Genomic DNA, 13,417 nt, shown 5'->3' with positions numbered 1-13,417 from the left:
ATCAACTACATAGTAGGCAAATCACATCTTCCACATACAATGATTTAAGAGGAATCTCTCCAGGGAGAAAGCTCATTATCCATTTCACCCTCACTTGCCCAACTCCAAGCCTTATAATGGAGAGGTATCACAGCATTGGTGTTAAAAGCAAGGACTCTGGAACAAAGTGGCTGATTTGTGGCCTTGAGCAAGTTAAAATGGGCATCACATGTTATATGGAGTTAATAGCACCAATATCACAGGACTGTATTAATTACATAAGGCAATTATTACCTTATTATGCAAGATTATGTAAGAATTCATATAAATTACTCATAAGAGAGCATGGCAAATAGCACATGCTCTACAAATGTTAGCTATTACGAGAATTGGTTTGACTTCTTCTAGTAACTACTTCCTGACAAAATCCAACTTTCATTTTTCTTATTGGCTGTTACCCTTATAATTTCATCAATCAAAAGAAATAACCACAGAACTATATTCAATATCCTGTGATAAACCATAATGGAAAAGAATATGAAAAAGAATGTAAAACTACCACTGGCATTTTTTACAGAACTAGAACAAAAAATTTCACAATTTGTATGGGAACACAAAAGACCCCGAATAGCCAAAGCAATCTTGAGAACAAAAAATGGAGCTGGAGGAATCAGGCTCCCTGACTTCAGACTATACTACAAGGCCACAGTAATCAAGACAGTATGGTACTGGCACAAAGACAGACATATACATCAATGGAACAGGATAGAAAGCCCAGAGATAAACCCACACACATATGGTCACCTTATCTTTGATAAAGGAGGGAAGGATATACAGTGGAGAAAAGACAGCCTCTTCAATAAGTGGTGCTGGGAAAACTGGACAGCTACATGTAAAAGAATGAAATTAGAACACTCCCTAACACCATACACTAAAATAAGCTCAAAATGGGTTAAAGACCTAAATGTAAGGCCAGACACTATCAAACTCTTAGAGGAAAACATAGGCAGAACACTCTAGGACATAAATCACAGCAAGATCCTTTTTGACCCACCTCCTAGAGAAATGGAAATAAAAACAAAAATAAACAAATGGAACATAATGAAACTTAAAAGCTTTTGCACAGCAAAGGATACCATAAACGACCAAAAGACAACCCTCAGATAGGGAGAAAATACTTTCAAATGAAGCAACTGACAAAGGATTAATCTCCAAGATTTATAAGCAGCTCAATAACAAAAAAAACCAACAACCCAATCCAAAAATGGACAGAAGAACTAAATAGACATTTCTCCAAAGAAGATATACAGATTGCCACCAAACACATGAAAGAATGCTCAACATCATTAATCATTAGAGAAATGCAAATCAAAACTACAATGAGATATAATCTCACACCAGTCAGAATGGCCATCATCAAAAAATCTAGAAACAATAAATGCTGGAGAGGGTGTGGAGAAAAGGGAACACTCTTGCACTGCTGGTGGGAATGTAAATTGATACAGCCACTATGGAGAACAGTATGGAGGTTCCTTAAAGAACTACAAATAGAACTACCATACGACCCCGCAATCCCACTACTGGGCATATACCCTGAGAAAACCATAATTCAAAAAGAGACATGTACCACAATGTTCACTGCAGCTCTGTTTACAATAGCCAAGACATGGAAGCAACCTAAGTGTCCATCAACAGATGAATGGATAAAGAAGATGTGGCACATATATACAATGGAATATTACTCAGCCATAAAAAGAAATGAAACTGAGTTGTTTGTAATGAGGTGGATAGACCTGGAGTCTGTCATACAGAGTGAAGTAAGTCAGAAGGAGAAAAACAAATACCGTATGCTAACACATATATATGGAATCTAAGAAAAAAAATGTCATGAAGAGACTAAGGGTAGGACAGGAATAAAACACAGACCTACTAGAGCATGGACTCAAGGATATGGGGAAGGGGAAGGATAAGCTGTGACGAAGTGAGAGAGTGGCGTGGACGTATATACACTACCAAATGTAAAATAGATGGCTAGTGGGAAGCAGCCGCACAGCATAGGGAGATCAGCTCGGTGCTTTGTGACCACCTAGAGGGGTGGGATAGGGAGGGTGGGAGGGAGGGAGACGCAAGAGGGAAGAGATATGGGAACGTATGTATATGTATAACTGATTCACTCTGTTGTAAAGCAGAAACTAACACACCATTGTAAAACAGTTATACTCCAATAAAGGTGTTAAAAAAAGAATGCATATATATAAATATAAATATATATATATAATATATAACTGAGTCACTTTGCTGTATAGCAGTAATTAACACAACATTGTAATTCAACTATACTTCAGTAAAAAATAAATTTAAAAAAAGAAAAAGAAATAAGCAGGAGTCAGTGATTCAGCAATCTCAAAAAAGGCCAGGAACTCTGGGGTTCTTCTAGTTGGAATAGAACTAGTCATTGGAACAGTCTCTTTTAATCATTGTGCTCAGTGGTCAGTACAGATGCACCCCTCTCTCCCCCTGGGTCCCTAAAGAATTGTCATAAGCTCACTGCATCCCCCTGCTGAATGCTCCTTGACTTGCCGAACAGTACAAGGATTGCTATGTTGCATCAAAAGAGTTATATCTTCAAATCAGCTCCAGAAATGATTTTTAAGTCCTTTGTTTAGGGAAACTATGATAATGGAAAGAAAATGGTTTTGGAATCAGAAGACCCCAGTTCAAGATTCTGCCTCCTCACTTACTAGCTGTGTGACTTTAGACAGACAGACCCTCAGCTCTGAGATGAAAAAGTTAATAACACCTGCCCTACATGCTGGCAGCAGGGGCCATAAGACTCCTGGATAAAATGGGTCCAAAGGTCTCATCAGACCTTCCAAGTGAAAGAACTGGGAAGCCATAAAGATAAGTTTAGATTCTACTATTATTGTACCGCTTCCCAAATTTCCACAGAGGGGAGTGAGAAGGGAAAGAAGAAATTAACCAAGTCTATCCATGGACATCCCTCGTGCCCCTGGCCACTGGCCCCGCAGGATAAACAACATAACTGCTTTGATTAGCTTCCTCTGTATGATGCTGACTGCTAGCCAGACACTACGGGCATAGAGAGGGGCCATTTAAGGAATGGTCTCCAAAACAAAAAGGCAGATCTCTAACGGGTTATGAGTCTCTGAACTCCTCAGCTGGTTCAGCCTTTGAGCCCTTTTCATAAAAACATGAAAAATGCCAAACAATTTCAGACTCATGGTATTTTTAGCCCATATGCTGTTTCTGATTCTGATCCCCAAAGACACTGGCAGGATGTTCTGATAATTGCTCTCAGTATTGAAGGATCCCTACATCCAATTAAACCCCTTCTACAAGTCCACTGCAGAACAAAGAAAGCTTTCTAGAACGCTCTCGTATTTCTAGCCGGCGGGGCGAGACACCCTGCTGGTACTTGCCCAGTGGTGCTCCTCCTCCAGTTTGGACAATGAAGTAGATACTCTGCAAGGAGAGCTTTGGATTCATGACTCCCCCCACTTATTCCTGCCACATCCCCAAAAGAAAGAAAAATTCTCGATCGTTTCAGGTCACACCTGAGGCCTGGAGAACTCTCCATGTAAAGCCAGGCAGGAAAAAGCTGCTCTGCCGCCACAAACCAAGCAGGAACGTGGTCGTGTCAGAATCGGTCCAGAGGCCCCAGTGGAGAAGATCCACTAATTCAATGCATGCCTTTTGCTTCTCTTTCGTACCTTTTCTTTGGCCCTGAGTTGGTCAAACATCTCCTGAATCTCATGTTTCCAGTCATCCTGCAGGCAGTGGAAGGAGTCCTTGGGCATTTCAAAGAAACCAGACTCCTCTATGGTAGTTAGCTGGTCCAGGATATTCGTGAAAGATGGTCGTGAATGGGGGTCAGGATTCCAGCAATCTGCATGGGGCACATGAGTCAGCAGGAAGCATTAGCGGACAGAGGCAAACGTAGTAAGGCTTAGGATATTACATGACCTCATTTGACAGAAAACCACCTCTCGTTTCTCCTTCCAGAAATAGAGACTGGGACTTAGGGAACCCCAAACAGGGCTCAGGAAGTAAACCAATCTGCCCCATATCACAATCATCAAGAGTGAAGCTGGAAACACGATGCAGCAGCTCTGCACCCATTCCATTCTGACTACTGATTTCACATAAGTAAGGCAAGTCCAAAGCATTTTCTTGAATGAACTACAGCTACCACAGTCTATCAAATTACTATACGATTCCGGTCCTGACAACGGGTAACTACACCTTGGGCCCCAATTTCCCATAAATAAATGAGCTACCCTTCCCCAACTCAACATGCTGATGAGAAGGCAAGGATGAAAAGCACTGGCGTGGGAGTCAGGAAAAGTGAATTCTACCTACTCTCAGCTGAGCCACTAACCAATGGAGTGACCACCTATCCATTTAACCTCTCTCAGCTTAGGATTTCTCACTGACAAAATCACAGGGCTTGCCTAGAGGAATTTTAGAATTCCTTTCTTCTTAGATCTTCATTTCTACATGTAAGACACTCAGAGGTCTTGAGATAAAAGTTGCTCTACCTTCTTACTTTGGATTAAATAATAACATTCTGAAGCACTGGATAGCAGCCTTCAGTTTCTAAGCTACGTTCTACAGTCACTAGATGGACAGAAGAGACATCGGTGACACCAGTGTAGCAGGGTGCTGACATCATCTTGAAGTAGCTCTTCCAACCATCCTCTGGATTCCTCCTTGACTGACTCATACTTCACCTCCTCTTTCAGTTACTGATCCTGCAGCACTGGCCACAATCTATCGAGTGCCGACAGAAAAATAAACGGTCTCCAGTTTTGTTCCAGCCAAGGGTCACTCACCTTCCATGAGTTTGGCAAAAGGTTCCGGGCATGTAGAAGGAACGGGAAGGGCAAGCTTGTTCATGGCCACTCCATAAGCGACTGCTAAGCCATCGATTCCTCGGAAGGGCACCTCACCAGTCAGGAGCTCCCAAAGCAGCACCCCATAGCTAAGGAGAGGAAGAAGACAGAAGCCGCACCATGAACCATAGGTGCAACTTCATGCAAATATCTCGCGAGGCTTTGACGAGCATCCCACATCCTCTCTGACATGTAGGGAGACTAACAAAACAGAAGTACTGCTATAATATAAAAGGGAGACCATAAAGCCTACTGGCTATAAGCGAAAACTCTGGAGTTAAGCACACTTGGTCTTATTCCTCAAATTCCTCATCTGTGAAGTGCAAATAACACAAGCAGTCTGACAAGGTTGTCATGAAATGAAATGCACTGCTCTCGTGTTTTAATCAGTGCTCAAGGGCCACATCTATTTTGTGGCTGCTGTTGTGAATGTAATAAACTGGAAGAAGAGGCACCCTTCTGGGAATACATTTTTTCCTGCTTTAAGAAAACTTCAGCTTAAGTCACAGATACATTATTTTTTATTTTTTAAAATTGCATTGAAGTATAGTTGACTTACAATGCTGTGTTTAATTTCTGCTGTATAGCAAAATGATTCACTTATACATATATATATTCTTTTTCATATTCTTTTCCATTATGGTTTATCACTATATTGAATATAGTTCCCTGTGCTATACAGTAGGACCTTGTTGTTTATCCATCCTATATACAATAGTTTGCATCTGCTAATCCCAAACTCCCAATCCTTTTCTCCCTCACCCCCTACCCCTTGGCAACCACAAGTCTGTTCTCTATGTCTATGAGTCTGTTTTTGTTTCATTGATATGTTCATTTGTGTTGTATTATAGCTTCCACATATAAGTGATATCATATGGTATTTTTCTTTCTCTTTCTGACTTAGCTTCACTTAGTATGATAATCTCTAGGTCCATCCATGTTGCTGCAAATGGCATTATTTCATTCTTTTCAGTGGCTGAGTAACATTCCATTGTGTATATATACCACAACTTCTTAAACCAATCATCTGTTGATGGGCACATGGGTTGTTTCCATGTCTTGGCTAATTCAAACAGTGCTGCTATGAACATAGGGGTGCATATATCTTTTCGAATTATAATTTTGTATGGATATATGCCCAGAAGTGGGATCACTGGATCATATAGCAACAGATACATTTCTTTTTAGCTTTACCAAAGGAGAGAGATGACCACCCGAAACAAACATATTTTGCTCCTGTGAAAGATTTCTTTCAGTGCCCACTAGGTTGAATAGACTCCTGCCCCCATCAGCGTGACTGCATCCTTAACGGTGACCTCTGTCTAATTCAAAGGGGAAAGTTTCATAAGGGTGGACTGCATCGGTGGAGCAGAGCAGCGCATCAGCTGTGAGGGCTTCGAGTTCTTTCCCTACCTTTCAAGTCCACATGAAGAATTTCTTTTCACATGTTCTGTGAGTTAGGGAATGGGGAGCACAAAGCTTACAGAATAATTATTCTATGAATTCACAATCAGAACCAGGCAAACTCATGTAGTGTTTAATCCTTCCAGGAATAAGTCAGGACCAGAAACCACAAGGCCATGAACAGTTGCAAGAGGGCCTCTCCTTATATTTTCAACACAAAGCTCAATTTTTTGGTAATACTCATCAGTAGTTTACAACCAACAAGAAGACATATTTATTAAAAAATAATAATAATAAACCCAGCAACTATTCGATCATGGTACCTTGTATGTGCAGCATGCTAAGATATTTACAAATATGATCTTGAATCCCTACAACAAACCTGCAAGATAAGTACTATCATCATTTTGCAGATGAGGAAAGCAAGTTTTAGACAGGGTTAGCAGCATATATTAAGGGCATATGTGGAGTAAGTCACGGTGGACCTGAACCAATTCTCAATTCTTTCTCCCTAGAATGCCCTTCGACCAGTTCTCTGCTTGGTAAACTCTACTAATCATCTTTCAAGATATGATTCAAATGCACCACCATTTATTCATTCATTTTAAACATCTACTAAATATTTACTATGCATCAAACTCAATGCCAAGAACTGGGATACAGGATAAAAAAACACAGATCGTATCCACAAAGAGACTAAAAAGAGGAATAGAAAAAGCATCAATTAGAATATGGAAAGAGGAGTCACAACAGAGATACTGTGACAGCACAAAGGAGGGTCACCTACACCACACCAGGATGGAGGCAGAAGGTAGCTGAACCCTGAGTGAAACTTTGCTAACAGAGGGAGGAGCCAGGGCTCCAGAGACAGGGATCAGAGAGCACAACAGCATGGGCTTGCCCTCAGAGGATCCCATGGCATGGCCTTGCATGGCTCCAAAGGAGAGCAATGTGCCCACCAATGTGCCAGGGCGTCCCGGGGGTCTCTATAGAGGGACCCTCAGAGTGGACTGGCCTGTGTCCTTGGACAATGGCTTTCCCCGAGTGAGCCCTCCAGATACTATCATTTTCTTTATGTATTTTGACAGGAAAAAAAAAAAAAGCCTAGCAGACTGGTAGTTGCAGGTCTTGTCTTGTCCTGACAAGAAGGCGGATCTTAGTCTGAGGCTGATGGGAACAGCTGGACACTTTAGGAAGCCTCCTGACATCCCAGCATGTTACTCAGCCCTTGTTTGTGCTGTCAGGTACTCTAGTTGTTTTTTTACCAGCCTGTGGGCTCCTAAGGGGCAGGGACAGTAGTTCCTAATCTTTGCATTCTCAGGGTCTTGCCCAGGCTCTGGGATGCCTAGGCCCTCACATAATGAATGAACTGGTGGGTGGGTGTAAGAGTGAGTGTGTAGTCAGATGGTCCTGCAGGCTGCACTGGGTGCCCCAGAGTAAGCTCCAAATATCATCAAGAACTACACTAGGACACTTCCTGACAAACCTTTCATGTGACTTATCCAGACAGCAGTCATGCTGGGCAGCGTCCACCAAGTGACCTCTACGAGCTCTCAGCGTTGCTAACTAGATTCCCGGTTAGAGAGACTCCCATCTTCAGTTGCCTGCTCTTGGCATTACTGCCCACTTCCACCCTGAGGAACAAAAACTCAAGGTTCCCAAAACCCCTTTCTTCCATCCAGGCAAAGGCAATCAATGTCTCAAGCCTAACTATCTGGAAAGACAGGGTGTTTTCGAAGATCCAAACACTTGTCCTGTTTGTGTCCTGGCGTTTCCTCTGTGATGGTGTTTACACTAAGCTCTACTCAGATGTCTCAGGCCACCTGGAAGGGAAAGGAGCCAGGGACCCTCCCCTCCCAGCTTCCACAAGGGCAGCTCTGCTCTCACCTGGCTTGGTCCTGTGTTCCTGGGCATTCCATTCCATTTGAAGGGCTCTACAAGTAGGAAAAGTGGGAGGAGTGCTGCTCAAGAAAGACTTAGGTAGACTTGAGTCGAATGCCTGCTTTACCACTTACGGCCGTGGGACCTTAAGAAAGCAAGTTCACCTCTCCAAACCTGTTTCCTCATCTGTGTAACAGAGACAGCAATCCCTACCTCACAGAAGAGCTGCAAGGTAAGAATAACAATTACTACCCTGCATCCTGAAACCGCCGTCTATGACTCGTAAACACCGTGGGCTTCCCTCTCGGAAAGGCCTGAAATGAGAAAGCGGCTGGGGAGAGCCATGCTGAGGGGTACCAGCATTCAGGGAAGAAGGCTTTCTGGGGATGACTAAACCAGTCAAAGTGTTCCTCTGCCAGTGTTCCTCTGTATTTTTATAACAGAAGGTGGGTGATGTAAATAAGGCCTGGTGCTCCTCTGGCAGGAACTGAGTCCAAAAAGGGGACTGGAGAAACACACATTAGATGGATCTGAGCCTCAGGGGGAGGTGGACAGTAGAAGTCCACATGATTTACCTGAGGTGTAGCCTACTTTCTTGTCCTCCCAGGGTTAAGAGAAGGTCAAGAGGTCTGTTCAAGACTGTTTACAAGCAGCCTCAAAGTACCAGCTCAGCTAGAACTCTGCCTCGGAGTCCCTTCCCCCCAGAGAAGGGCCAGCTCCCACAGTGCTGCCAATGATTTCCCAAGAGTCATAGCCTAAACCCAATCCCTCAGAAATGCACCCTGTGTCAATAACTAACCACCTCCAGAGGTGCAGTAATCTTTTCCACTGTTTGATAATATTGGATGTGGGAGAAGGATGTTTTTATTTTTTTTCAAAATGAAGGAAAGCCCTAGAGCGAATAGCAACCCTTCCCAACCGAAGGTGCAGCAATTCTGTACCTGTGCTGGGCCAGGGCTGTTTTTCTTATTAACCTGCATGGACTTTAAGACTGTCAACTCAGGGACCCACCCTCCAAGAGGAGAGGGTGTCCCTTGAATGGGCCCAGCATCCCAGGAACCAAGCTGACTGTTTAATAATCTTTGGCAAAGACAACTGAACTACCATATGTGAAAGTACTTTGTAAACTGTTAGGTAACACACAATTTACTATTCTTGCTGTTAACCAGACCCTCATTCAAAATGACAACATATTTACTAACTAATGTATAAATGTATATGTTAATATATTTATTGACATAATAAATACTTATTAACATGGCAATATGTTCATGCTCTGTTACATTCAAAAAGCAGCTTACAAAACAGAATGATCCCATTTTAAGGGATGGGTGGGTGATCACAGGAACAGGAATAAACACACCAAAATGTCCACATAGATTATCTTTAGAGGTGCGTTGTGGGTGATTTTTTTTTCTTTCCTTTTCTTTTTCTTTTTTTGTTTATCCATATTTTCTAATTTTTTTCTATAGTGAACATGTTTTCCTTCCGTAATTTAAAAAACGTAAAATGATTAATTAACAAAATGCCTCCACCTCATCCTACACACGACAGGCAGAGAGTCACCTTGGGACGATGGCCTCTGGCTGTCACCAGTGCCATCCCTGCACAACACAACCAAAGGGCAAGAACTGCTCTTCTTGAGGGGGTCTGGGCCATTCTTATCCTACGCTCCACCACAGCACAGAGGAGGCCTAGAGAACTATACTCGAAGAACAGTGAGACAAACTCAGCTGGCCCTGGGCACCCATCAACTGCAGAAGCCCAAGGCCCCGGATGAGCTCCAGGAGGGGAGTGGGAGGGAAGGGGGTTGGATTCAGGCTCAGCCCTGTACCTGACACTGAAGCCATACCCTTACCTTACACACTCAAGGCCCAAAAGGTAGAAACAAGATAGAAATAAAATGATACACGGAAGACACCAAGCTTGTTTTGCAGAATACCAGGGAAACCACAGATATGCAAACAACCTGCTGACAGCCCCTTCAGGCACACTGCGGGACTAGGACAACCAACAGTGAACTTTGACAGTGAACTTTAGACGTCACAGGCTGAAAATCCACCCCATGTACCACAGGAAACCCCCCTGAATTTGCACATGCAACCCATGAAGAGGCATGAAGAACAGTCGAGCCTGGGCAGAGAACTCCAGAAATGTACAAATTACTTTCCATCTACCATTTCCCAGCCCCCCCACCCCCGCCTCTTATTCCCTACTTCCATGATAAACATCCCACTCAACAGCTGATCAACTGGGGAGACATATCTGAGCATTGCCTCCTGCCTCCTTGCTTGGCCACCCTGCAATAAATCCTTTTTCTCTCTGCAAAGACCGTTGCCTCGGTGTTTGGTCTTTCCATCGTACAGCGGGAAGCAAGTCCACTTGCTTGGTCATAACAGAGTAAGTATGTATTCAACAAACATTTCTTGGAGGAATAAATGCATTACAAGTCAGTCTGGGAACCAGCTTTGTCCCGAGTTTCTAGACATGCTTTGGCCCTCTAGGGACAGGCTGCTGGGTCCCAGGCATGGTGGGCCAATCACCCTGGAAGAGGGTGCCCAAAGCGCAGGAGTAAGAGTATATAGATGGTGATGTGGTTACAAGCACAGAGTTTCAAGAGACACATATCTAGTTCAAATCACAGCTTTACCTCTACCACCTGGGTGAACCTAGGCAACTGATTTCAATCATCTAAGCCCTGGTTACCTCATCTGTAAAACAGAAATAATGATAGCTACTTTTGGAGTCATCTCCAAATTAAAGACAAGCTTCTTGCCATGGATAAACTCTCTTTCCCCTTTTCTGTGGGATATAATTATTCTGAAGTCACTTTCACTCAGATGTAACCATTCAGAAAAGAATAACATGCCGAGGGATGCTGAAAGGACCTGAGTTCCTGAATGATCTCAAGGTGCAAAGCCCACCAGCCTAGACAGGCTGGACTACTCTTGAAAAATAAGTACATTTCTACTATCAGTAGGTCTCTTTGCAATAGCAGCTTAGCTTAATTAATACGTTAACTAATCTCATTAGCCTACAGTTAAGCAATGAAAGTATAGGTTGAAGCATATGAAATTGCTGCTTTTGTGGGTGAAAAACAGTTGAATATCAGGATACAGCTCAACCTAATGAGATCTAGTCAGATATTTTAAGGAAAGGAAAACTCTTTTCTTCACAATAGGTACTTCACCCATAATTAATGTGTAGTGAAATAAGATTCAATATACAGAAGCTATAAAACATCATTGAAAGAAATTAAAGAAGGTCTAAATAAATAGTAAGATATCCCATGTTCATGGATTGAAAGACAATATTATTTAGATGGCAGTACTCCCCAAAGTGATCTACAGATTTAACATAATCCCTATCAAAATTCTAGCTGCCTACTTTTCAGAAACTGACAAAATGATCCCAAAATTCGTATGGAAATTGAAGAGATTTGGAATAGCCAAAATAATCTTGAAAAAGAAGAAAGTTGGAAGACTCACACTTCCTAATTTCAAAACTTAGTACAAAGCTACTGTTGTTAAAACAGGTGGAACTGGCATAACGGTAGACACATAGATCAATGGAGTAGAACTGACAGTCCAAAAATAAACTCTTTCATTTGTGGTGAACTGCTTCTTGACAGGGATGCCAAGAAAATTCAATGAGGAAAAAACAGTCTTTTAAACAAATGGTGCTGGGACAACTAGATAGCCACATGTAAAAGAATGAAGTTGGACTCCTACCTCACACCACATAAAAAGTTAGGTCAAAATGGAACAAAACAGAACAAAATGGACCTATATGTAAGAGCTAAAATTACAAAACTCTTAGAAGGAAACATACGTATAAAACTTCATGACTTCATTTCTTAGATATGACACCAAAAGCACAAGCAATCAAAGAAAAAACTGATAAACCAAACGTCGTCAAAATTAAAAATGCTTGTGCTTCAAAGGATACCATCAAGAAAGTGAAAAGAGGGCTTCCCTGGTGGCACAGGGGTTAAGAGTCCGCCTGCCGATGCAGGGGACATGGGTTCGTGCCCTGGTCTGGGAAGATCCCACATGCTGCGGAGTGGCTGGGACTGTGAGCCATGGCCACTGAGCCTGCGTATCCGGAGCCTGTGCTCCGCAACGGGAGAGACCACAACAGTGAGAGACCCGCATAACGCAAAAAAAAAAAAAGTGGGGCTTCCCTGGTGTCGCAGTGGTTGAGAGTCCGCCTGCCAATGCAGGGAACACGGGTTCGTGCCCCGGTCTGGGAAGATCCCACATGCCGCGGAGCGCCTGGGCCCGTGAGCCATGGCCGCTGAGCCTGCGCGTCCGGAGCCTGTGCTCTGCAATTGGAGAGGCCACAACAGTGAGAGGCCCGCATACCACAAAAACAAAAACAAAACAAAAAAAAAAGAAAGTGAAAAGAAAACCCACAGAATGGGAGAAATTATTTGCAAATCATGTGTCTGATAAGGGACTTGTATCTGGAATATATAAAGAACCCTTTCAACATAAAAATGGAAGGACATATAACCCAATTTTAAAATTGGCAAAGGATTTGAACAGATATTTATTCAGAGAAGATATACAAATGGCCAATAAGCACATGAAAAGATGCTCGATGTCATTAGGGAAACACAAATCAAAACCACAGTGAGATATCACTTCACATCCACTAGGATGGCTATAATAAAAAATAATAAGGGTTGAGAGGATGTGGAGAAATTGGAACCCTCATGCATTGCTAATGGTAATGGCCATGGTAAAAAACTGTCCGGGGCTTCCCTGGTGGCGCAGTGGTTGAGAGTCCGCCTGCCGATGCAGGGGACATGGGTTTGTGCCCCGGTCTGGGAAGATCCCACATGCCGTGGAGCGGCTAGGCCCCTGAGCCATGGCCGCTGAGCCTGCACGTCCGGAGCCTGTGCTCCGCAACAGGAGAGTCCACAGCAGTGAGAGGCCCGCGTACCGTAAAAAAAGCACAAAAAGCCAAAAAAAACCTGTCTGGCAGTTCCTGAAAAAGTTAAATACAGAATTACCATATGACTCAGAAAATTTCACTCCTAGGTGTATACCCATGAGAACTGAAAACATATGTTCACACAAAAGCATGTACACAAATGTCCACAGCAGCATTATTTACATTAGACAAAAAGTGAAATGACCCAAATGTCCATCAACTAAAGAACAGACAAATTGTGGTATACCCATACGATGGAATATGATTCAGCTATTAAAAGAATGAAGTTCTGAAAAACATAC

The 13,417-nt window shown here is 42.8% G+C and overlaps 1 protein-coding gene across 1 annotated transcript in view; it reads right to left on the bottom strand.

The window, feature by feature from the left end:
• MAP3K9 (mitogen-activated protein kinase kinase kinase 9) overlaps nt 1–13,417 on the bottom strand; it is a 78,927-nt gene that overhangs the window by 13,957 nt on the left and 51,553 nt on the right. Inside the window, exons 4-5 of the mRNA XM_059055790.2 lie at nt 4,833–4,981; nt 3,711–3,886 (exon numbers count right to left, since the gene is read on the bottom strand). Coding sequence (XP_058911773.1) covers nt 3,711–3,886; nt 4,833–4,981 — 325 coding nt within the window. The remainder of the gene's footprint in view (nt 1–3,710; nt 3,887–4,832; nt 4,982–13,417) is intronic.

This window comes from Kogia breviceps, chromosome 3, assembly GCF_026419965.1.
Source record: "Kogia breviceps isolate mKogBre1 chromosome 3, mKogBre1 haplotype 1, whole genome shotgun sequence".
Lineage (NCBI taxonomy): Eukaryota > Metazoa > Chordata > Mammalia > Artiodactyla > Physeteridae > Kogia > Kogia breviceps.
The sequence above is the reverse complement of the archived record's forward strand: the minus strand, read 5'-3'. Positions and strand labels throughout refer to the sequence as shown.